At 40.5% G+C, this 26,354-nt stretch overlaps 2 protein-coding genes across 2 annotated transcripts in view; one reads left to right on the top strand and one right to left on the bottom strand.

The window, feature by feature from the left end:
• The window catches only part of LOC141440512 (nucleolar complex protein 4 homolog), a 39,319-nt gene that overhangs the window by 4,319 nt on the left and 8,646 nt on the right, over positions 1-26,354 (bottom strand). Inside the window, exons 2-5 of the mRNA XM_074105044.1 lie at positions 24,433-24,576; positions 3,463-3,593; positions 1,552-1,749; positions 782-950 (exon numbers count right to left, since the gene is read on the bottom strand). Of these exons, the coding sequence (XP_073961145.1) occupies positions 782-950; positions 1,552-1,749; positions 3,463-3,593; positions 24,433-24,576 (642 nt within the window). The remainder of the gene's footprint in view (positions 1-781; positions 951-1,551; positions 1,750-3,462; positions 3,594-24,432; positions 24,577-26,354) is intronic.
• LOC141438123 (uncharacterized) lies at positions 9,987-11,388 on the top strand. The gene is made up of 2 exons (XM_074101862.1): positions 9,987-10,034; positions 11,020-11,388. The coding sequence occupies exons 1-2, from the start codon at positions 10,016-10,018 to the stop codon at positions 11,352-11,354; spliced, it is 354 nt and encodes a 117-aa protein (XP_073957963.1). The 5' UTR covers positions 9,987-10,015; the 3' UTR covers positions 11,355-11,388.

The raw sequence follows: 26,354 nt of genomic DNA on the forward strand, positions 1-26,354 counted from the left end.
AGATAAAACAGAGAAGGACCTCCAGACCAGAGGAGGAGTCATGCTACATAGAGAAAAACTTATACGCGCACTTGGCAAACAGTAAAACTATAAATATTTCAGGATTTATTTCAGGGCCATCGTGTAGAACCCTTTGGCTTAGGTTAGGTTAGTTTTATAAAAATCCTGAAATATTTACAGTTTCAGAAATATTAAACAGTTGCGAAACCACGACGTTTGACGACCAGATGGCCTAGTGGTTAGAGAACCTGACTACGAAGCTTGAGGTCCCGGGTTCGATTCCCGTGTCGGGGCAGATATTTGTATGAAAAATACGAATGTTTGTTCTCGGGTCTTGGGTGTTTACTATGTATTTAAGTATGTATCTATTTATATAATTATATTTATCCGTTGCTTAGTAACCATAACACAAGCTTTGCTAAGCTTACTTTGGGACTAGGTCAATTGGTGTGAATTGTCCCGTGATATTTATTTTATTTATTTATTTATTTAAATGAAAAGTTGCGAAATGAATCTGGTTGCCAAACGTTAGTTGCGAAACATTAGTGAACCTTTTCTATCATCATCGTCATTATGTCAGCCGAAAGACGTCCACTGCTGGACATAGGCCTCCCCCAAGGCTCTCCACTCAGACCGGACTTGTGCTTTCCGCATCCACCGTGATCCTGAACCTTTTATAACCCCTATGCCCGAATTTAATACATCGTTGGCACGCCCGCCTTACACGCCGGACATTTTGCTACACACAGCAGCGACCTGTAACCAGACGACGCTGACTCACGTGGAGCTGAGGAAGGTCCCGGTTGTGTGCAGCAGCCTGGAGCTGGCTTTGGCGAGCGCCGCCGGCTCCAGCAGCCCGTACAGGCGGTCGTAGATGCTCGGGTACTCCACGCCGTGACGCGTCACCAGTTCCGCCACACCGCGGAGCGCGAGCACGCTCAACACGCCACCTGGTGGATATCATTCAAGGATGTTATGCTAAGTATCCGTAACAAAAACTATCGGGTAATTTTGGATAGTTTCGGACAGGTTTTTGCAATTTTATTGCAGTCGATTATATCAAATGAAGGTAAATTCAAACAACATTTTATTTTTGTAAAGAATGGATGGTTTTGAGACAGGATCGCTATAAATCAAAAAAATCATCGCATACCATAAAAATAATGCCGTAAAAATATTTAACTTTTTTTCAATAATCTCCCAAATGGTTAGAGTGGATTTTTCTGAGTTTGAAATTAAGCGACTCAATTGTTGAATTAATGAGTAACATTTTCATATCTTTTGATATGAAACTTTACCATTTACTGTCTAATGTCAAAACGTCTGTACAGTACAATGGGTACTGAAGCACAGAGAGAGCACGATAAATACAAAGTTTCCGTTAAAATACGATTAAAAACCATTAATAATTCATACACAAGTCCGAATTTGTACCTAACACTTTTAAGTAACCTTTTTGTACAATAAAGAGTATAAACAAACGAACATCTGTAGCACAATCCGCAATCCACCTAACCCCTCGCTCCGCTCAGCTGCGTAACCCACACTCACCGCAGTCCAGGCTGTCCCACAGCAAGTCAGTGGTCAACTGAGGCCGCGCCAGCAGCGGCAACAACTCGTCAACGAGCAGCCGCAGCGCGCGCCGATGCGTCCTCTCGCAACTCCTCAACGGCCACTGGCACGCCGCGTCCCAGCACTTGTTCACTGAACGCTTACATTCCTCCGGGTTGAACAGCACGCCCACTTTGCCTGAGGAGAGGGTCTCCATCATCGTCTAGCCCAGAGGTTCCCAAAGTGGCCGAGAGTCCACGTTGGCGTGAACAAAAATTGGATATTTTGGGAATACAGCAGCATGGCCTACCAATCCCTACAAGCTATATTTAATACAAAAAAACAGCAATAGATGGCACTACTATTAACATTTGTAAATTATGAAATGTGAATAAGCCGAATTAAGTAGAAATATTGAGATTAAAATAAAGACAAGCATATTTTATAAACACAACTTTACATCAACCTTAATTCAACTCCTTAATTTGAAGATAAGAAACACCATAAAAATAGGTTACATGTATAGGCTACATGTGGCTACATTTCAGCTATGAGGCTTTCGTAGTGTTTTGCAATTGTGACGCTAGATGGCGAATAACCGGAATGCGCTTGCTGGGCTTGCCCCGCGCTTGCACACATTCGTCGAAACTATTTGAGAGAAACATGCCATTCTCTTCTAACGATGTAAATAAGACAGAGACATCATGCGTATCTCTAGTCGTCTAGGCTCAGTTGGTGAGCTTGTTGGTTGTTGTCAGTGTACCGTGTCTCACTAGATGGCAATACGTATCGTGTTATTTGTGTTCTCACTGGTGCCATCTATTGGAAAATCGAAGGAAAGAAAAATAGCCAGTTGAATAGCCAGTATTAGGGTGATACCATTTGTTTGTACTAGATGGTGTCTCTGTTATATTATCTACTTTGTGACAGTAGTAACGTAGCAGTAGGGGGTCTAACTAACGCAAAGCAATAAAACTTTTAAAGGGGTCTATGAGAAAAAAAAGTTTGGGAACCTCTAGTCTAGCCGAAACACGTCCGATGCTAACGCTGCGTTCCCACCAGAGATATGCAAGGAATGTTGGTCATGAACCAATAGAAACGCTTCATTTACCTTTCTTGGCTCCGCTGTGATGTCTCCACTAGAGCTGTGCTGTGCGAGGAATAGGTAAACGGTGAAGTGTCTCTATTTCTCCATGGCAAACATATACCTCGCAAGGCATCAGACAGACAGACACACATAGCAGTCAAACTTATAACATCCCTCTTTTTGCGTCGGCGGTTACAAATGAAATCAACTTATTAGGGACCCTTTAGACTTCAACTTTGTTGTTTATAATATCAAAATTTTAAATAGCTATGGTAAATGGAAGACCGAATGAACAACTTTTACACTGAATTGTATGTCTTCGTTTAATCAAAATCATAATGTTTATTCTTAAGTAGGCCGCAAAGAGCTCTTTTACATGTCAGTCTTTTTTTACTAGAAATGCATGCTTAAATGCATGCTTGCTTGCACTCTTTTTTTCACATTTGAGACTATGCTTGCCTGATTTTCTGTTTGCATGCTTGCTTACATGCTTGCTTGCATGCTTGCTTACATGCCTGCTTGCATGCTTGCTTACATGCTCACTTGCATGCTTTTTGCATTGCTTTGCATTGCATTTTTTTACTGGAAAGACCATCATTGCCAAGAAGAATGCGCCGCATCTGATCAGTGTGCGTGTCTACAACACAAACGAAGTGACGTGCTCTGTAGGCCACAGAAAAGCCAGCGACAAATCAATTTGATTTTTAATGCAATGGCAGAAGGATTAAGTTCGAGTTGAATGTTGGTCATGCACCCCATTGGCTGTCACGACTGGATGACTCTGGCGGTGAAGAGGTTAAACACGAGATTCCATTCAAACTCACCGTTTTTTTCACAGTAGTACAGATCGTCGCCGTGACGCTTGTTCCTGGGGCGAGGCTCGGTCGGCACGCCCGCCGCCATCAGCGCCTCGAACAGCTCCAAATAGTTCTGCATGTACACCCGGCTGGCGGACCTGCAGACAACCGCTGTGATAAGCTCTTGGATTTCAAGCCACGGCTCGCACTGGGGGGCTACTACGAAATTCGAAGTTCGTATCGTACCGTCCCTCTCACTCTCGTATTAAATAAAATAAGCGTCAGCGGAACGGCAAGATAAGAAGTTCGAATTTTGCACGTCGTAGTACTGGGCCTGGTTCGACGACGATATTTCAGAATCCATACTAATATTATAAATGCGAATGTGTGTGTTTGTATGTTTGTCCGTCTTTCACGTCGAAACGGAGCGACGGATCGACGTGATTTTTGGCATAGAGATAGTTTATAGGCCAAAGAGTGACATAGGCTACTTTTCATCCCGGAAAAATGCACAGTTCCCGAGGGAACAGCGCGCGATAACCGAACTCCACGCGGGCGATGCCGAAAACTTAACCGTTATAGTTTTCCTTGTAAGTTTAATATACTTACTACCATCCTGAATTTTTTTTTTACCCACTAGTTTAGATTTTAGAGGGGGGGGGGTCCGATTTTAAATTTGCATTTTTTGTATTTTTAAATTTGCACTTTAAAGTTGAATATTTTGCACTGAATCGAAAAATCGTCTTAGCAACCCCCTAATGGTTTTAAACCCCATACTAAAAGGTTGGATGAGAAAAAAAATCACCCCCACTTTACGTCTATGGGAGGTACTCCAAATTTTTTTTTTTTTATTTTCTTATTGTACCATTTTGTCGGCATAGTTTACAAATATATTCGTGCAAAATTACAGCTTTCTTGCATTGCCGCGGATGGACGGACAGACAGACATGGCGAAACTATAAGGGTTCCGTTTTTGCCATTTTGGCTACGGAACCCTAAAAAAGCGACATGTAAAATAAACGATTCGATTTATATTATGCTATGTCGTTCGTCATACATAGCTAGACCATTATGTTATGCACACTACCCACTTTATTACATCACTATGTGTTACAAGTAGGTACTTAACACAATAACATTTTTAACACAGTAGATTCGCTATTGGAAGTAAGGGATCGCCAATGCGGTTGAATTTCCAAACATTTATAATACGCCTTAGATATATATCAACGTCTTCTTGAGGATAAGAATAATGTTTTATTTACCAGCTAATAGAATAGATCAGGGTTTCTCAAAGTGGGGTATTCGACGGTAGGGGGTTCGCGACAAGGTTCACGTGATGGTGGCTGCAAGACTGGCAAGATGATTAAGATTGGTTTTTGGAGTCTTTTTGTATTTTTTAACTCCAAATTTGTTACTTATTTGTTTGTTATTTGTTGTTGTTTGTTTCAGTTTGTATTTTCGTTGGCAAGATGATTCTTACCTATATTTGTTACCTTTTATTGAAATAAATAATATACGTTATATTATCATGATGATTGAAATAAAAATAAACTTAGTATCTCCAACAGACACTTTTATTACTTTCTTTGGGGGGGGGGGGAGGTAGGGGTTCGCTGTCGTCTAGAAACTTTAACAGGGGTACGTGGAGTCATAAGTTTGAGAAACCCTGGAATAGATACACGTAGAAACACTGGCTAAATATACATATGCATGCTTATCCCAAATAGCCAAAATGGCATTTTGTTGTTCTTTACCTCAAAAGCATAAATTGCTCTCCGAATCGCCTTTCACTTCGAACGTATATTTAATTATGATTGGTTTTTTGGAGTCTTTTTGTATTTTTTATTTCAACTCCAAATTTGTTACTTTTACGGGTATCCCGTGAAACCATATCGAAAATACAAACTGAGACATGGATGCACATAAAAACCAGAAAAAGAGACCAGCGCTGGGAATCGAACCCAGGTCCTCAGCAATCCGTGCTGCGTGCTGTAACCCCTACACCACCGCTGGACAAGAATGTAGACACGAATTTTTCCTATGCATACATATCTCAGGTTGCTTATTTCTACTACGCTACTTATGCAGCAGCACTAGCGACATCTATGTTCCGCTCTCATCGAGAGACGTCGTACATGCTACCAATGTGCTTAGGAGGTAGTCCATAAAATAATGGGTTTTTAACTACGACAAAAATTTACGCTGGACTATAGAAAACATATAGAAACTTATGATTTTAAACAGTTGTCCAAGGGACGTCACCATGGCAACAAGGTGCAAGAAAAACTTGATCGAACCGCCTGCGCCATTCCGTAGTTTGCATGGCCCGAAACTGTAGGAATACTACTGCTACGACAAAATTAGCGGGAAAGAAGGTTCACGGAACAAAAACGCGTTTTTAACGGAAACGTAAACACCACACTATACACAGTGTGGTTCATGATTTCCGTTAACTTCGGCTGACGGTTCAGTTCATTGATAGGAACTACCTGGTAATTAACTTTATGGCCAAACTAGCGTTTACCCGCGGCTTCGCACGCCTAAATCATTAGATACAGCAGTTGAATGGAAATTCAGGTATTTTACAAAATTCCCGTGGGAATATCAGGATGAAAAGTAGCCTATGTATTATTCCAGATATACCTTTTTAACGTGAAAAATATAAGCTACTCACAAACTTTCGAATTTAAAATATTAACAGGAAATGTAGCCAAATAAGGCGAAACCAGTTTTTTCTTACGTCTCCACAAATGATCAAATCATAAAATTTTCAAACTTAATTAGAGAATTAGACAAAAACTCACTTTTTAACCTTTTTTGCTAAATTGTGTGAATTAAAAATCTTTAGTTACTGGTTACGGACATTTAAAAAAAACCTTTTAAATTAGGAACCTTTACACTGTTTTACTAAACAGTAGAGTTCGAAAACTAGTATCTTGGAGAGCTCAACGTCATTTGATCTGTTGTATGTTATTATTTTATTTATTTATTCATTTATACGGGACGCCAACAGGGCACATTATTGTATTAAAATATCGCATTAAAAAAACTAATCACATATATTTGTTTCGCATGGGCCCCAATTAAAGGCGAACACGATATTTTCAACAATTTGTCATTTAACTACAATATGGAAATACAAAACATATAATTTACACTTAGTCCATTATTATTTTTTAAAAACTTGTATGTAGAATTATGTGCAAACATTACATTATCCGACAGTCGTCGACTTAAACAATAACATTAAGCCAAACTTATTATTATTTCAATCAGAACGCAGACACAGATACTAGAATTTAGTTTTTGAAAGATAAGACACTGTCATGAAACATGTCTAAGGTCACGCTGGAATTAATGTTCTCTAGTGTTAACGGAAATCAAAGAAAACACCGTGTATAGTGGCAAACTGGTCATTCTAGGAACACAATGTGGGAAGGCATTACGTATCGAATTTAACCAAGAGTTTCTTCGCTGGCGTGAGAAAATCGAAACAAAAGAGTACAACAATCGCAAGACCACAATATAAGGGCGACACCGCACCGTGAGAATCAGTCACAATGTCGTCAAGACGAATAGCTATCCTAACTGTATGCGCTGCCTCAAGCTTAGTTAGCGACGCTTTTAAATTCATAGACAAGCAGGTGTTATTCCATAAAATGTGCGACGAATTGGCAGACGATCCGGATTTTAATATTGATAGTAGTGTTGACCTCTGGATACAAGACTTCACTTGGAATTCTCGTGAGACGCCGTATGATCTACTGGCATTCCGAAAGGTGACCGCTAAAGTAAGCTGGCGTTTCTAACGTTATTGTTTTTTTTAGTTGTGGTCTAAGATCCGAATTATTTTATAATAAATTTAGTATATTAGAAAACATATTAGATATGGATTTGTAAAATAATAAAAAAAAAATATTTTTAACATATTACTGTCGCATCTTCGAGATAATAAGAACATTTTATATTGACTTAAAGTATAATACTTACAGAATATGTAGACGTTGGGTTTGCTATTGTTCACTTGGACGACTATGTTGCCAGTTACTTAGATTCGATGCCAGTTACTTTCACTAGATTAGATAAAAGAACAAATTGTATATCAACGTAAGCGCTGCTTTATTGTAAACACGTTGATGTAGGGTTGTCTGCATTGAATGAAAAATAATTAAAAATATTGAAAAAAACCAATAGCCTGTTCAGGATTTTTTTAGCAAAACCATTTCTAATATATTTTCAAATATACTAAATCCTACTAATATTATTAATGTGAAAGTTTGTGAGTGAGTGAGTGAGAGAGTGAGTGAGTTTGTATGTTTGTTACTTCTTCACGCTGAAACGGCTGAACGGATTTGAATGAAATTGGGCAAAAAGTTAGTTTATAACCTGTATTAAAACATAGGATACTTTTTATGCCGATATTCCCACGGGATTGGGATAAAATCTCGAAATAACAACCGCTGGGTTAAGAAAAAACCACGATAAAATTTTAGGGAACTCTCACAAGAATTTAATAAAATCCTGGAAATTCAATTCAACTGATGTATCTAATGATTTACGCGTGCGAAGCCGCGAGTTTATTATAAAATACATGTCATTCTTAATACATATACTTAAACATACATTCTATCAGACCGGTGAAGATTTTTTGAAGTTCGGATCTTCTACTAAGTATTCGGGTTGTGCCGCCTTCGGCTGCGTTTCCACCAGAAGTGCTGTGCGAGGATGTGTAAATGAAGCGTATCTATTGGTTATTAAAAACACATTCCTCGCACATTATTGGTGGAAACGCTTCTTAAAGGCGCGGCCACATGCAAATCGCTCGACGCTCGTTTCCAGCGTCAAATATGGTCACGTGACATATAGCGATAAAGCTGAAAATGTTGAGCTTTATCGCTGGAAAAAAAACTCTTCAATTTCGGCAAAAACACTATATTTTTTTTTATGTGTACCACTGCCACGACTGCTACTGAATGAGATTAAGAAATCAGCTCCCAAGACCAAGAACATTCGTGCTGCTCGTCTCGGCGACTGGACGCTACTTTTTTCGAGTAGCAGCTAATTGACAAGATTTAATTTTTTTAATACCTGTAAATTACTACAGGAATCGAAAGAGTTTTGCCTCCTGAACATGGGAAAATATTTATTATAATTGATTTCTACATATTTAAAAAAAATACAAAAAAATGAAAAAATATGTCTGAATTTGCCAATACTACCACATAATAGATATGTTTCCTTTGCCTTTTTCCACTGATGTATTAAACTGTAGATCCACAGTCGCGCGTCCGAATGTGTCCAGCCAAATGAGCGCCACTTTCTAACGTCTTCTTTTTTCTCAGTACGTGTTGTCAGTGCAAGCGTAACTATGCCACGTGTGTCTTTAAAAAGTGCAAAAATCACTCGAAAAGGACAAATCTGATGAATATATACTTTCAGTGAGTATCTGTTGTTTTTTCTATTAAATCTAATAATCAGAGAGAAATATTGATTTAAATTCATTTTAAAGCCATTTCTAATTGCTAATTAAAAGATAAACGTTGCCAGATTCCACAACAAGTCCGAATGCAGCTTTGTTCTAAAACCTCAATTCGTCCGTCTTAGAACGAAAAACTCATCCAAGCAATCTTGCAACGTCGCCTTCAATGTAGCAAGTGAATTAATCCCTCTGCCGTTCTGATAAGGCTACATTCATAATCGAGCATGCGTATGTGAAATTGTGAGTTAGCTGTCAAGTGTCAAGCGTTGGGTTTTGCCGCTAGCGAAATTCGACTGTAATGGAGTAAAGACTAGGAAATTTCGGCACGTATTCTTATATGTTGTGTGTGGGATCAGTGTTTCTACGCACACGTAAATATTTTTATTAATTGTGGAATATGGCCGCTAGCTAAATTCAACTGTAACGTAGTAAAGACTAGGTTCAAATTTCGTCACGTATCTTAATTCATTTGTGTGGTGATGATTTTATTTATACACAAACAAATAAATAGTTCGGAAATTCTTTGAAGGGGATTTTGTTCGGCAATGTGGATCTACAGTTTAATACATCAGTGCCTTTTTCACTAGAAAAAGGAGCTGTCATCATTTCATCAACGTCTCTATGCAACGTCTACGTCAGATTTACGTGATCTTTTTTTTAGAGACTAGCAAAATAATGGATCTATATGTGTGGTAGTTTTGGAGTTATGCCCTTTTAGAATAAGCACATCTTAAAAAAAAAAAATTGTTGTAGTGAAATATTAAAAATATCAGCGTTTGTCTCTTTCCAAACAGAATACAGAGAACGAATCAAATTATAGTCTTAGAATTATGAACTTGTCAATTCAAAATATCTAAATGGGTCACGTGACCAGATAGCGCTGCAAACGATACGACGACGACTGGATGTGTCCGCACCTTGATGGTCGTGTGCGTTCGTCCCGCAGAAATCGCAAGGTTCAAGAAGAAATGGAAAGCTAGTATAAAGAACCGTGGGACGCGGCCCAGCATAATGATAGACAACAAGGATCCCGGATGAGCGCCAGACTTTGCTGATCCCGATGGGAGCACACCGGGCCGGTTCATAGGCGTGCAGAACATGCGCGCCGCATTTCCCCGTAATATACTATTTCACACCTCTCCTTCAGAAAAGTAACTTTTCCTTCCTGACGAGAGGGAGCAAAGTGCAACTTTTCTGTTCAGGGCTTTTCTAAGTGTTTTATTGCAAATGCCATTTTTTGAAGTTGATAATTGTAAAGCTACGCTATTTTTATGAATACTTAGATATTTTTTTTACAAGTTTCTTAATGCTCGTTGTGAAAAGTTGTATGAGCCACTCGGGAGCATAATTATTTTCATCTTGGCCGTTAACACTTGAATCCCTCACTACACTCAGGATTCTACTTTAGAATCCTTCGCTGGATTCAATGTACGCCCTCGCCGTAAATACAACATTTTGCTCCCTTGTGACACGAATAACTATTTTCATCACACTTGCTCGTCAATGATGTTATTCCATGCCTTTATAACCAAAGGACAATGGCCTCAATTGTTCCCACGGGGTTTACGTATAGTTTTTCCCCCCAAGGGAGTTATGACTTTAGTTTTAAAAAGTAGGTACGTTATTTCTGACTAGAGGTTTCAAGTCAGCCAACGGTTTTATTTACATCTTTAAAACTTAGCTATAACTCAATTTTACACACCATTAAAATTTTTCCCCGCATGAAACTTCGTTACATGAAACGTTTTCGTTATATTTTCGCCACATGAAACTTCGTTATTTTTGTATTTAAAATTTATATCAAATTGTTTTGGAATAATTTTAGTAAATATTTTTATAGCATGTTGGAATTAGCTAATTAATTATCTATGGTAGACGACTCGAAAAAGTGTCAATCAGGGGTGCTACCACGCAATTCGAAAATAGAAGTTCGTATCGTTTTGCTGACGATAATATTATTTAATACGAGACTGAGAGGGACGGTACGCTACGAACTTCATCAAAAATCTCCATAAATTGCGTTACGTATTACTCGAACGCCCCCTAGGCCCTAATGCGGAAGCACCATAATACTTGACTGACCCTCATTGCGTCTCTTGCAGTCGAGCACATCAGGCGGAAGAGCATCCAACTCGTCCGTTTCCAAATGCTGATGGTGGGTAAAGGGAGGTTCGTGGTGATCATGGAATGCGACACCGGGGAGACGTCGCTGCTGCACCGGGACACCCTTAAAGAAGTACCCGCAGAACTAGTTTACTCAGCGGCGGCGATGGTGCCATTTCCCGTGCGATACTCCCACCTGTACACAGGAATTAAGATTCCTGAGACTATGAAGGAAGCCATGTTTGAACCATTGTTCTTGGCAAACCATGAAAGTTTTAGGCCGTCTTATGCGGATAACGCTCCACAGATCGGAAACTTTTTCTTCAAATTATAATGAATTAAGCAGAAAAGAATGGTTTTGCAACATACCCAACTGTTGTTCATACATATATCAATTTGTGCATTTTAACATAATCAGGCAACAGGGTACTGTTTTGTATTCTTGGAACAATGTTTTATTAAAAATGTTAATAAAATAACATGCATATTAATTAAAATACTACTTTACTACCATCAATGGTGTAATGGTGTATCGGTTCCTCTTGTTTACGCATATTTTTTACGTCATAATTCTATTTTGTTAACCCCCGACGAAAAAAGAGGGGTGTTATAAGTTTGACCGCTATGTGTGTCTGTGTCTGTCTGTGGCACCGTAGCTCCTAAACGGATGAACCGATTTGAATGCGTTTTTTTTATTTGAAAGCAGGTTTTCCAGCGATGGATCTTAGACATGTTTTATAAAAATCGGTTCGGCCGTTTCAAGATCATCAGCTCTTTTATTCGCGGCGGTAGGAATCTTAGACGCATAATGGGTATTTACTTCACTTTAAAACATATTTGGGACCTAAAATTTGAAACACCCACGTATGCTATATAACTATGCAAGATTATGGAATTCTCGGCCTGATGCTGCAGCCACGATATCCAGAACAACGGTATACACTCTTGATAAAACCATAGCAGATATATCGTGTTTGGATTCGTTTCGATCAGTATTTGATTCAGCATACAATGCAATGGTGGCAACAGGATGAGCTGATGCTGCAGCCAGGATATCCAGCACACTAACACACTTTATAAAAAATAATAGCACATATACAGGGTGGATTTCGACGAGGGACCTTTGCGGAGATATTGCATCGTTTAAGTGATACACAGTCGATTTATAATGTTTAGAAACTCAAACAAAGTAAAAAAAAAAAATACAACATTTTTAATTGTGGTGATAACCCTATATTGCATCTGCACATAACGGCAAGATGGCTAGATTAAGGAATCGCCGTCGGAAAAACTCGGGATATTACGTTTATTTCCGAGAGTTGTTGTCATCGTACTGATGTAAAAATGACACATAAAAGTCAAATAAATCAAATAAAATGCAAAAAATACGAATATCAATTACTTTATTACAATTTTTACATACGGTGTTCAAATGTTCCTCCGTGTCTAATAATACACGCTGCAGCCCGTGCCCGAGTATGTATTTTGTAAGGGTGAAGGCGGGCACGTTTAAGAACTTTTAGTACTGCGGTATGACTTATTTCGAAATGTCGACCAGCTGATCTCGAACTTTTTCTTGGATTCCGCTCAAAATACCGCAGTATTCTTTCTTCAAGTTTAGCCGCAAGACCGGGTCCTCCACGTTGATCGTTCTGAGCTGTTCTTGGTACAACGGGCTGATTGTTGGCGACACGATCACAAGCACGTAAAATTGTCCTACTACCTGTTGGGTGTGGTGGTCGTAAAGCTTCAACCGCATTATAATTGCAGCTCGCGTATAACATGAGCAAATTAAATATCCACGTGCATTTAACAAAGACATTTTCATGTATAGGAAGCAAATGAAATGAACTTAAATGTCAATTTCATTCCAAACATCGTATTTATGATATGTTTATGATCGATTTTCAATCATGCAAAGAGTTTCGATAGTTGTAAAAAATGCGTTGGTTCTACCTCGGCTCGCGAATGAAGAGTCCTATGACAACCTATTACTACAACTTCAGCGCAATATCGTCAAATATTGTTAAGTATTAATTTTTTGACGATAACCATAATAAAATAAAAAAACAAGGACAGCCAATTGTATGAATTGCTGATTAACCAGGGAACAATTTCAATTAATTCGAAAATAATTTGATGAAGCGAGTTAACGAACTAAAACCTTTTTATCAGTTTAGGTAGGTAAACAGAGAGATTTTATTTATGATGAAAGAGGTTACTATTTTCTTTAATTGTTTATGACGATTGGGTACATTTGAGTGAATGTCAGTGTCATGTCATGTCATGTGAGTTATTTGTTGTGGTTAGAATGTCCTCCAATGGACAGAGCCATATTTTTCTAAAAATCTAATCTAATCTAGAATTATTAACTAAGAAATTACATAAATACTCCAGAGACAATCACCTCTGCAAATCCTGCAACGATTTATTTAGCGTTGCACGCAGACCTAAGAATGGACAAATGGCAACATATTAACGTAATATCCTGACGTCTAAAGATTGTTTACAAGTAAGAACATTGACCCAGCCACCTGTTTAGGGTTGGCACAAAGTAGTTTTTGGTATGAATGTTTCAAAGGCTATAACTTGAAAACGGTAACATATATTTCCATAGTTTCTATGGGGGAAATATAGTGCTAAGGTTGAACTATCTGCCAGTTCCGCAAAGGTCCCTCGTCGAAATCCACCCTGTATATGCTGTGTTTCGTTGTTTCGATCAGTAACTGATTCTACATACAATACAGTGGTGGCAAAACGACGAGCTGATGCTGCATCCATGATATCCAGCACGCCAGTATACTCTTGAAAAAATAATAGCAGACAGGTCGTGTTTGATTCCTTTTGATCAGTGTTTGATTCTACATACAATGCAATGGTGGCAACACGATGAGTTGATGCTGCAGCCAGGATATCCAGCACACTAGTACCTACGCTTTATAAAAAATAACAGCACATATGTCGTGTTTGGATTCGTTTTGATCAGTAATTGATTCTAAATACAATGCAGTGGTGGCAACACGACGATCTGATGCTGCAGCCAGGATATCCGGCACACTAGTACAAGAATTCAAAATTATACTTCAACTAGCCAAAGAAACAGAAATAGCAAAATTAGATATTGTCTATTGTTCGAATGCTACAAATCGAATCCCACAACAAGGTCACTACCCTTTAATTGCTTAATGACATGTGTCACCGTACCCATCCTATCCCATCCGAAAAGTACCTACTATAAGTGTTTACACTTTTTTTTACTAATCACTTAACACCTGCACTTCTCACCTGTACTTGCTACCTAAAGTGTAAACAAACCTTAAACAAAGACACCTCATGTTTACCAATTTTTCGAGAACAGAAGGCACTAAACATCCTAAAATTTGGAATTCCTTCAGATGTTTTTAAACATCATTCATCGGGGGAACAACACTTTTCATTTCGCTACTGACACAAGAAGTTGCGACCGTAATTGGCAAGTTTTGGAAGAAGGTCCGTCATTAGAGAAGTCACTAATATAAGAAAAAGTTGAATAATTTATTGAATCAGGCGTTACTTTGCGGAGGTTTATATCAATGAACTGAAACAAATAAAGTGTGCACACGGTAAAATCTGGCTTAGTGTTACTTTGAAATGAATGCCAATTTTTAAGCAGCGCTAGTGGTTATGTATATATTCCTTAAACTAGACATTTTACTTTATAACTTGCTAGCTTTTACCCGCGGCTTCGTACGCGTAAACTATTCGGTCTGGTAGTTACAATTGAAATTTTCGGGATTTTACAAAATTACCCTGGAAATTTCAAAAAATTATATCGTAGTCTTCATTGAGGTTGTGTTGTGATGTGAATGTACAAAATTCAAGACTAAACCCAGTGCTGAAATTTCAATAATTTTCCCTATCCGAATTCAAATTTAAATCATTTATTCAGTAAATAGGCCGCAATGGGCACTTTAACTCGTCATTTTAAAAACTACCAGCGCTTTCGGAAAGACCATCATTGCCAAGAAGAATGCGACGCAAGAAACTTGGCAGAATGTTATTTTTTTCAAAACGATTTTTCTACAAATAAAATACTTAAAAACTACAGTACAATTAAAGAAAAAAATACAAAATAATAATAATAATAATACAGGGATGTATATGTGGTCTCTTAGTTAAAAAACTATCCCGTGGGAATATCAGGATAACAAGTAGCGTATGTGTTATTCCAAACGTCTGGCTATATACATACCAAATTTCATGCCTCTAAGCCCAGCGGTTGTTATTTTGACATTTTATCCCTAGGTATCCCGTGGGAATATCGGGTCAAAAAGTAGCTTATGTGTTATTCCAGACGTCCAGCTACACATACCAAATTTCATGACTCTAAGCCCAGCGGTTATTATTTCGAGATTTTATCCCTATCCCGTGGGAATATCGGGATAAAAAGTAGCCTATGTGTTATTCCAGAGGTCCAACTACCTACATAACAAATTTCATGACTCTAAGCCCAGCGGTTGTTATTTCGAGATTTTATCCCTATCCCGTGGGAATATCGGGATAAAAAGTAGCCTATGTGTTATTCCAGAGGTCCATCGCAGCTATCTACATACCGAACGAAAGCGCAATGGACTTATTTTGTAATGTCATAACCGCCAATCGCGCGCACTCGAAATAACACGTTAATTTTCATGACATAAGGTTGCATGTTGCAAGCAACGAAAATTGAAATGTTCTTAAGTACATTATCTGTTTTTGATTTGCGTTAGTAGACGCACCCACTTGTAACTTAGCGATGGGACATTTTTGCGACTTGAATTTCTAGGTGACAGTGTATCTAGGGTATTCTAAATCGATGGCATACAGTTATACTTTTCGATACAAAGAATATAATTTTGCCGGACACGTTGCTTTTACGGTCATGGTGTGACACGGTGTAATGGGCCCTTTATTGCCATCCAGCTAACTATCATGGCTTTAACGCTGTCAATGCACATGGTGATCTTAATTCTCAAAATTGTGATGATCGCGGGTGTTAAAAAGCCGGCCGGCCCCATCTCGAGCCCGAGGATAAGACGTCCTGTGAAGAGTTCAGCCGTTACGCGAGATTCAACCCTTACACCGTGCTGGACGAGACGTGGATGGTGTTTTATTTCTGGGCCCCGCAAACGCCCACGCTGCGGGTGGACTTCACTTTGCCACGGAAAAGCGTAAGTCTTAAGCCCAATTTACACCGCGAGCGGAGCGGACTCAGTTTAACACGTCCGGCCCCAGTGACACAACGTCTGTGCCTTTTTAATTCTCTAACTCCTATGCCAGTGACACGTATTTATGACTGCTGTGGGATATACGCTACGTAAGAGCTTAGTGGACCGCATTCGGCTCCGGCAACGTTCCGTTCTTCCGTTTAGGAGGAGTAAGAACTAAAGTCACAGACGTTGTGTCACTGGCACCGGAATGTATTACGTTTGTGACACGTATACGTGTCACTGGCATAGAAGTGACTGCTGTGTGATACGCGTAGGCATAGCGTAAGGGCTTAGTGGATCGTCGCCGGGGCCGAACGTGTTAACGCACGACGATCGGCTGCATGAGTACTTACACCGAACTTCTATGAAGATGGTCGGTGTAAGTTAAACTAGTCATTAATGAGTCCGCTTCATTCGCGGTGGAAACCGTGCTTTAGTACCCCAAGGCTTTAAAACTTTTGAATGTAGACCGCGGATCGGCAAGCGCAGCGTAACAAGATGGACGGATGACCTGGTTAAAGCCGCGGGTTCACGGTGGATGCAGGCCGCTGCCAACCGAAGCAACTGGAGGTCTGTGGGGGAGGCCTATGTCTAACAAACACGATCTCTCATTTTGTCGCTTGTCGTATCTAAAAGGACGGCAAAGGCATGACTCACGCGGGGCGCCTAGATAGCTAAGGCCGGCCCGGCTACCTAAGACAGCTGGTGCCTGTATCAAACAAACAAAATCTGTATTATGTCGCTTGTCGTATCTAAAAGGGCGCCAAAGGCATGACTCGCCCGGGGCGCCTAGATAGCTAAGGCCGGCCCAGCTACCTAAGACAGCTGGTGACTATATCTAACAAACAATATCTGTAATTACTAATTATGTCGCTTGTCGTATCTAAAAGGGCGCCAAAGGCATGACTCGCCCGGGGCGCCTAGATAGCTAAGGCCGGCCCGGCTACCTAAGACAGCTGGTGCCTATATCAAACAAACAAAATCTGTATTATTCGCTTGTCGTATCTAAAAGGGCGCCAAAGGCATGACTCGCGCGGGGCGCCTAGATAGCTAAGGCCGGCCCGGCTACCTAAGACAGCTGGTGCCTGTATCAAACAAACAAAATATGTATAATGTCGCTGGTCGTATCTAAAAGGGCGCCAAACGCATGACTCGCGCGGGGCGCCTAGATAGCTAAGGCCAGCCCGGCTACCTAAGACAGCTGGTGCCTATATCAAACAAACAATATCTGTAATTATGTCGCTTGTCGTATCTAAAAGGGCGCCAAAGGCATGACTCGCGCGGGGCGCCTAGATGGCTAAGGCCGGCCCGGCTACCTAAGACAGCTGGTGACTATATCTAACAAACAATATCTGTTATTATGTCGTTTGACATATCTAAAAGGGCGCCAAAGGCATGACTCGCCCGGGGCGCCTAGATAGCTAAGGCCAGCCCGACTACCTAAGAGAGCTGGTGCCTATATCTAACAAACAAGATCTGTATTGTCGCTTGACGTATCTAAAAGGGCGCCAAAGGCATGACTCGCCCGGGGTGCCTAGATGGCTAAGGCCGGCCCGGCTACCTAAGACAGCTGGTGCCTATATCAAACAAACAAAATCTGTATTATTTCGCTTGTCGTATCTAAAAGGGCGCCAAAGGCATGACTCGCGCGGGGTGCCTAGATCGCTAAGGCCGGCCCGGCTACCTAAGACAGCTAATGCCTATATCTAACAAACAAGATATGTATTATGTCGCTTGTCGTATCTAAAAAGGCGCTAAAGGCTTGACTCGCCCGGGGTGCTTAGATGGCTAAGGCCTACCCTACCTAAGACTACAAGTGTTTCTAGGACTACAAGTTGCTGCACGATTATTTGGACGAGCACGTGAGCACGCCGGTCAACTGGACCGCCCGGCACGTGCTCATACGGGAGTCGGGTCAGATGAGTCTGCTGGTGGAGAACGGAGACCGCGGCCAGTATCTGATGTACGTGCCGTTGCAAGGTAAGCCGCACGGAATTAGCTTCTACGGGTTCCTTAGCCCTTACATTCGAGTGACGGAACCCTTATGGCAAGGTTTCTTAAAGTGGACTCCAGCGGGCCCTTAGGCCACGGTTCTTATCTTTTTTGGCTTGCGACATCTCACTATCTCACTAATATTATAAATGCGAAAGTTTGTAAGTCTGTTTGTTTATTTTATTTGTTACTTCATCACGTCTAAGCCACTGAACCAATTAAGATGAAATTCGGTATACAAATAGTTTAGGTCCCGGAGAAGGATATAGGATAATTTTTATCCCGGAAAATTGCATAGTTCCCGCGGGATAGCGATAAACGAACTCTGCGCGGAGGAAGTCGCGGGTAACGTTTAGCAAATTATAAATATAGTCTGAAGCCGACCCTAAAAACAAAGCTAAAATTGACGACTAATCATTTTATTATTTTAATATAATTAATTTTATTTTTATTTCATTATTATTTTTTCCGCGAGGTTTGCGTTTTTTAATATTTATTAATAGAAACTCAAACCTCACGAGAATGTGACTCGCTCTTGTCCTGTATTTTGATGTCAATCAACTATTGGCTTTATTTTGACGAGGCATTGCGACAGATGGCGCTGTAAGCGCAGTCTCCGTTTCCAGGTGTTCCTGAAGGCAAGAAGCTGGATCCAGTGGACGTGAGGTTCAAGCAGACAGGAGACAACGAGGTGCTGGGCATGATGCTGTGTGAGGTATGCCCATTTCCGTCCGACACAGCAACAGGGCGTATTCTGTTTTACGTCTCTACACATTACATCGTATCATGCCATGACCGTAACAGGAACGTATCAGACCGGGTGTCGAACATAATATCAAACGCATACATGACCCGCAACGGCGACGGTTGGTTACGAAACGTGCTTGCGGACATAGTATCATTCTTTTCATCACACTTGCTCGTAAACAGTGTCGTAACATGCAGGCTACCTTAGTTGCAAACCCCCAAATAAAACCCGCGACCTTAATGTGCTTGTCATGAAACCCGTAGTCGGTAAGAGTCATTGCCCGTACTAATTTTCATGCCATGAAGCCCAAGGTCGGTCGCATGAGTTTGTTACTGCATGGTGTGCTGCTGCTCCGTGCGCGCGCTGCACGCGCACGTCAGGCACATGCTGCGGACGGGCAGCGCGGCGGGGAGCTGGCACTGCCAAGAGCGCAGCTAGCCGTATAGGCAATTTTAAAAAAATATTACTTTTTTCTTTTACAAATATACAATTTTACTCGCAAATGTGATGAAAAACATTGTATGTCGCACGGGCGGTACTAGAATTACGAACATCGACTCATTAAAGCCCTCAGTCTTCGACTTCGGCCTTCTAATAGACTCTCGTTCGTAATTCCTCATTTACCGCCCTTAAGACACAATGTACTATTTCAATACAAAGAATATATTTTTATCTGACACGTTTCTATTACGGTCATGAAGATATATAGTCCTCCACATCGGTTTCGATGACAACGACCCTGACTAAATATATCCATTGTATAAAATTTTGCAAAAACACTTATAATAACAAAGAAATACACTTATTTTCTAGCGTGCGCTCTAATATGGCTCGCTAGACCGAACTTAGTCTTGAAAACTCTATCGCAGGGTGCACAATAGAGTTGGCCTTGTGAATTGTATGTATAAGTATAGGAGGGCTTGGGTCTGTCTTTTAAAATTTGGCGTTTGAGATCGAGTGCTGTCAAGCGGTTCTCTTCAAAAGTGCCAACCGATCTGAAGATGGTAGAACGCCACAAAGACCTGTTCGAAGCAAGCCCTCCCAACCTGTAGGATCAATTCCGCAGGCGTTAAGGTGCCTCTTGAGCACGTCCTTGTAGCGTAGATGCTGACCGCCGTGCTTTCGTTTACCCTGAGCCATTTATGAATAAAAGACAGCTTTGGGTAACCGGCGATCATCCATACGCAAGACGTGCCCACACCACCTGAGCTGGCGCTGCATGAGGATAGCTTCCATGCCGTGCATTCCGGAGCGACGCAGAACCTCACAATGAGGGCTATCGCGTATGAATTCGCCACTAGAGGCGCTAGTGTAGCGTGAGGTCTCCGAGATGTCAAATCTCATAGTTTTTGGGTGAGCTACGCGGGTTTTTTTATAATTAGAATAATTTTGTGAATATTTTGCAATATCTGAAATTAATTATGGCAAATATGCGTTCCGGGGCAATGAATGTCTGTGTTTTGAGACAGTTTTGTCTTTCGGAAAAATTTGTACTCCCTTTTTTCCAAACAAAACGGGGACTATGCAACACTGTGGCATGCTCGATATTTTTATGGTACGGTTTTATGATGTATTAAATATGATTTTAATCTAAACTTTGTTTTCAAAGCCATACTTAAAAACCTCACGCAACAGTGCGCCATCTAGTGAGACAAAAAACGATAGCCCTCATTAGAGACACGATGTGATGTGATGTGCGAGTATGTGTTACGAGGAACGTGTTTTTTATTAACCAATAGAAACGCTTCATTCACCCATCCTCACACAGCTCTGGTGGAAACAGCTGAGCGGAGCGAGGCGAGGTAAATGAAGAGTTTTTATTGGTTAATGAATAATGAAAAACACATTACTCGCAACACATCCTCTCACATCTGTGGTAGAAACGGAGCCTTAAAGTGAATGAATGAAATTATAGGTTATTCTATTTTACTTTGGTTTTTGTAATGACTTTTTTTTTACACAAAAACAGGCATGCGTTTACCACAATCACGCCAGGTGATAAGCGAAGATGTTTTATATATATTGAGGGGGTAAACGAGCATGGGGGTCACCTGATGGGAAGCAATCACCGCCGCCCATGGACACCTGACTAAGATGGAGCAAACTTGCCCAATAAATGCCCAAAAGCAGGGTGGGCTAATTGGCCTAATGACCAATAAGGACAAGCGATATGTCACTGGATAGCTTATACTAAGTTCTAAAACTTTTATTATGGCGGGTAGTTCCAAATCTTTGGATGAAAAAAGTTACCGCTGCATAAATGTAGGTTGCAGGTGGCAGGAACTCGTGCAAGGTCCGCCCGGATTGCTACCACCATCTTGCTCGCTAATCCTGCCGTGAAGCAGCAGTACTTGCACTGTTGTGTTTCGGCGTGGACAGCCGGTGAAATTACTGGCACTTGAGGTATACCATCTTAGGCCTCTAGGTTAGCAACGTATCTGCAATACCCCTGGTGTTGCAGATGTTTATGGGAGGTGGTGATCTCTTACCATCAGGAGACCTACTTGCTAGTTTGCCAACCAGTCGAATAAAGAAAAAAGGTTTTTTCGATACTAAGTAAGTTCCTATATGTTGATGATTTTGTATAATGATTTTGTTTAATATGCGTTTTCATATTTTTTACACAGCGATTCGAGATTGCCCGCCGTACAAAAAGTTGTAGAATATAAAAAGAACCTTTTATATTCTAAAAATATATAATATTTTTTATATCTTAAAAATCTTGTCGTTATTGGTTCCTACGCCAGAGTCTATACAAATCTGGCCATCCTCCTTTGGGATTTATTGTAAATATTGTGTGCTAAAAATATTTTAGAATGAATGAAATTAATGAATAATTCTACTGTTTAAAAGTATAATTTGAAGTTTCGGTTCGGTTTTCGGCCAAGACACAGAACCTTTCGGCTCCGCTAAACCTTACACTTAAAAGTTGATAAAAAACATCACGCGATCAATAGACTACCTGAACTTATTCCAGGCCAGAAGTGTACGCGATGGCACGAATAAGCAAGGTACCTCGTAAGGCCACCTGCAGGACGCGGCGCACGGCTCAACTACCGCTGTCGCGGCGGAAAGTCCTACCTATACGCAGGTCAGTGCGAACTAAGCCCAACACACACAGAAGACAGACAGACGGACAAACATGGCGAAACCATAAAAGTTCCTAGTTAACTACGAACCCTAAAACAATTAAACTACAGCAAGGGCCTAGTGTCTGTGGCCCTTAAGACGACTTTACTCCAAAAATGTTACGAGGTACTCAAATCTAGTCTCTCTCAACGGGTCGCCTACTAAATTAGGCTTGTTGTTACATGAACATGAACTAAGTACTAGAAACTTAGTGTCACCAGAATTTACTACTTAATTTTTGCGCAGGTCACAACTGGATGCCATCCCTGAACAAGACGAGAGGACCTTCTGGTCCCCGCTGCGACAGACCCGCTACATGGTGGACTAGCTCGCTATCTCGGTAGCAACTCGATGTTGACGACCGCGACCTGCTACCGCGACCGGCGACCGCGACCGCGAACGCGATCGGGTCGCGCAGTATGAATTCATATGAAGCACGGACAGACGCAAAACCGCGTCGCGCTAGTAACAAGGAATGGTGACGTGTCCGGCTCCGATTTAATTAATTTTGATATATGTTAGAGAGTAATCTAAAATAATAGACACAAAAACTCTCTACAGAAGCTAGAGGGTTCACTCACTTTTCAGTATATTGGAAGACAATTTCTCCCAATAGGCAGTAAAATAAAACATGTACAGTCGAGTTCATAAACTTGTGAGCAAACATTTGATCAAAAATATCTGAACACGCTTCTACGCCGTTAAGAAAAGAATCGTGTTCAGAAATTTTTGCTAACAACTTTATGAACTCGACTGTACGTGTCTGTTATATTATACTCTCTAACATTAAAATAAATCAAATCTGAGCTGGGAGTATGAATTAATATGAAAAGTTGACGGTTGCAAGCGACCGCGTCGCGCGACTAAGTCCATATAATAAGTGTGAGTCGCGGTCGTGTCGCGGACGGCAACACAGTAAGACCTTCACAAGAGCGACTGATAAAGAATATGATTTAGATCAAACTTGATTTAGTTAATAAATGCTCATGGATTCTATAGAACTTAGAAACTATAAAAATAAAGTCTTTGCAAAAGCAACCACCTAATAATTTATTTTCCTTACGTATGCAAGCTTAGGCCTGACAATTTACATTATTTCCGCAGCAAACAATATAAGAGGGGGGAACCAGCACGCGTGTCACCTAATGGGAAGCCATCACAGCCGCCCATATGGAGAACTCGCCGAAACTGACAACGAAACCGAATGTTGTGTAGGTAGGGTTGCCATAACTTCTAGGAACCAATACGGGACGGTATCTCTTTCGATGCCCAAAACTCGTAAATAACATATGCAACGCCGATGTAGCCTTAGTTCTGGCAGTAATTTACTTAGTAGCAATTTATGAGTCAGGATAGATCAGTGCATTTAATTCGGTAGTACAATCCAACGAGTTAAAAGATTAGTGATGGCGTATAACTTTATAAGCTGTGGCCAACTAAGCAACTAAAACTTCCTTTCCTGAATGTTTCTTTATCATAAAAGTAAAATGTTATCCGCATTTCACCCGCCGGTCGGGCGGGCCGCCCGCCGGCTCCATTTTGTCGAAATACGGTGGTCAATTACGGTGACAGTCCCATATATACGGGAGGTATGTCAACCTATTTATAGGGAAGAGCAAAATTGGTCGCTTGTGCGATCATAAGACGTTGTCCATAATATCGTAATCCATAAGACAAAAAATAAGTGTTCAACTACTTAAGGGCTCACTCGCTTAAGGGCGTACTGGCTTGACAGTTTATCGTAAAATCTTAAATGAGGCAGTGTTGTGCGTTCTGTTTTGTGTATGTGTGGTGTAAATGTATACAAAATAATACTTGCTTCGTACCCCCGAAGTCGGGCAGCAAATCTTTATGGGTAATTTGCCAAAATATGGGAATTGGGGTGCGAATGAAATACATAGTTCCAATGAGGAGTTCGTTTACGATCATTCCGGCAGATTTCACCCCCATCGGAAATTCACCCCCTTCCAAAAATTATATGTATTTTAATTGTAGTTTATTTGCCTTGATATGTATTAGTTTATTAACTTTATTAGTATGTATTAGTGTCTACCCATATATGTATGTATGTATTTATGTATGTACTTATGTGTATTTATAATGCATTGTTTGAGTTAATTAAAAATTTCGGTTCTTTTATCTTTTCTTTGTACTCGCAGTGACTCTTGTGTCTGATATCCTGTCAATCGTTCAAAGGTTAACTGGAAGAGATCCCTTTAAGGGATAATTTCGCCTTTGTACATCTTATTATCCTGTGTTCTGTCATTTTCATGTGTTTTTATGTACAATAAAGAGTTTTACAATACACTACTTACGTCTCGGCCAGAGCAGCGAGGGCCCGCAGTCCCATCTGTTGAAAGTCGCGATGCCGGCTGAGCTGGCGGAAACGTCGGATCAGGGCCGTCGTCGACGCCTCCGCGTCCAATAGCGCCGCCAGTATGCTCTGAAACAGCACCACTCTGCATATCGCATTTGAAACTATCATTAACAGCTATACATATAGGCTGTTCGCGGGCAGTTAAAAAAGATCTTTGTTATTATCTATATTTATACCAATATTATGCAGGTGGTAGGACCTTGGTGGAGAATCCTGCCGTGAAGCAGCAGTGCTTGCACTGTTGTTTCGGCGTGGAGAGTAAGACAGCCGGTGAAATTACTGGCACTGAGGTACCCATCTTAGGCTCTAGGTTGGCCAACGCATCTGCAATCCCCCTGGTGTTGCGAGTGTCTATGGGCAGTGGTGATCTCTTACCATCAGGAGACCCACTTGCTCGTTTGCCATCCAGTCGAATAAAAAAAAAATATTATGAAGAGGAAAGATTTTTGTAATGAATAAACTCAAAAACTACTGGACCGATTCAAAAAATTCATTCACCGTTAGAATGCTACAGTCAAGGGCAAAGATATCGACACGGCCAAAGTTGCAAAAATATGTATACGCGACTCTATGCACTTAACATTAAGGCTGTGTATACATATTTTTGCAACTTTGGCCATGTCGATATCTTTGCCCTTGACTGTACAAAGACAGCGACTACCTTAACAACGAGCAAACATTAGGGTTCCGTACTAAAACTCCAATAATGTAACTCAAGGCGTAAAAAAATTTGCCACAAAATATCTTTTATCGCATGGACTGCGGAAACTATTGATGATAGAACAAAAAAATGTTCTACAATATTAAAGAATATATCAATATCTATGAAAAACTTTGCGATACCATATTTCTAACCATTGTTATTCTAGTTATGTAACTATAAATAATTTTTTACGTTTTAAAAACTAAACCAAACCGACCAAAATCAGACCGTGTTATGTGTTATCCATACTTTTGCCTTAATCATTATCCAAATAAACCATTTCATATTCAAGACTGTTTCAATATCTATAGAATACTTTTTGAATTGTTCAAATCGGACATTCCATTCAAAATATATTACTAATAATTTAAAAACGCGTATAGTTTTAAGACCGTAAGGCGGAGTGCAAGCCGTGGTGGCCGAGTGGTTTGACCTATGGCCTCTCAAGCAGAGGATCGTGGGTTCAAACCCCGGCTCGCACCTCTGAGTTTTTCGGAATTCATGTGCGAAATTACATTTGAAATTTACCACGAGCTTTACGGTGAAGGAAAACATCGTGAGGAAACCTGCACCAACCTGCGAAGCAATTCAAGTGGTGTGTTGAAGTTCCAATCCGACTGGGCCGCGTCGGAACTACGGCCCAAGCCCTCTCATTGAGAGGAGGCCTGTGCCCAGCAGCGGGACGTATTTAGGCTGGAATTATTTTATTTGTTATAGTTTTTAGGAAATGGTGCTGAAAAATGTGTGTCAAGTGTACATGGTTAGACTTATTTTTTTTTAATGTGACCGTTTGAAGCGGGGGCGGGGCGCTTATTCATATATTTTTTTAATAATCTAATTTAATGAACGAAATAATTAATATTTTTGATACTCAATAAACTACTCTAAGGCAGCAAATAACAGTAGCATAAAAATGTACATTCGCATTCGTGGGTTGAGCTGGACTACTTAAAGGACTGCTCCTTGCAGTGGACAGAGAGCAGTGGATGTATCGGGGGTGGCCTTTGCTCAGCAGTGGAACAGAATAGAGTTAAAATAATGATAAAAAAAATATTTATGTATGTCTTCAAGTACGGTCACAAGCATTAATTTGAGACCTTCCTCTTAAAAAAATCAATTGTCATACAAAATGACAGATATTCAACCTTAAACGGGCC

Source organism: Choristoneura fumiferana, chromosome Z, assembly GCF_025370935.1.
Source record: "Choristoneura fumiferana chromosome Z, NRCan_CFum_1, whole genome shotgun sequence".
Lineage (NCBI taxonomy): Eukaryota > Metazoa > Arthropoda > Insecta > Lepidoptera > Tortricidae > Choristoneura > Choristoneura fumiferana.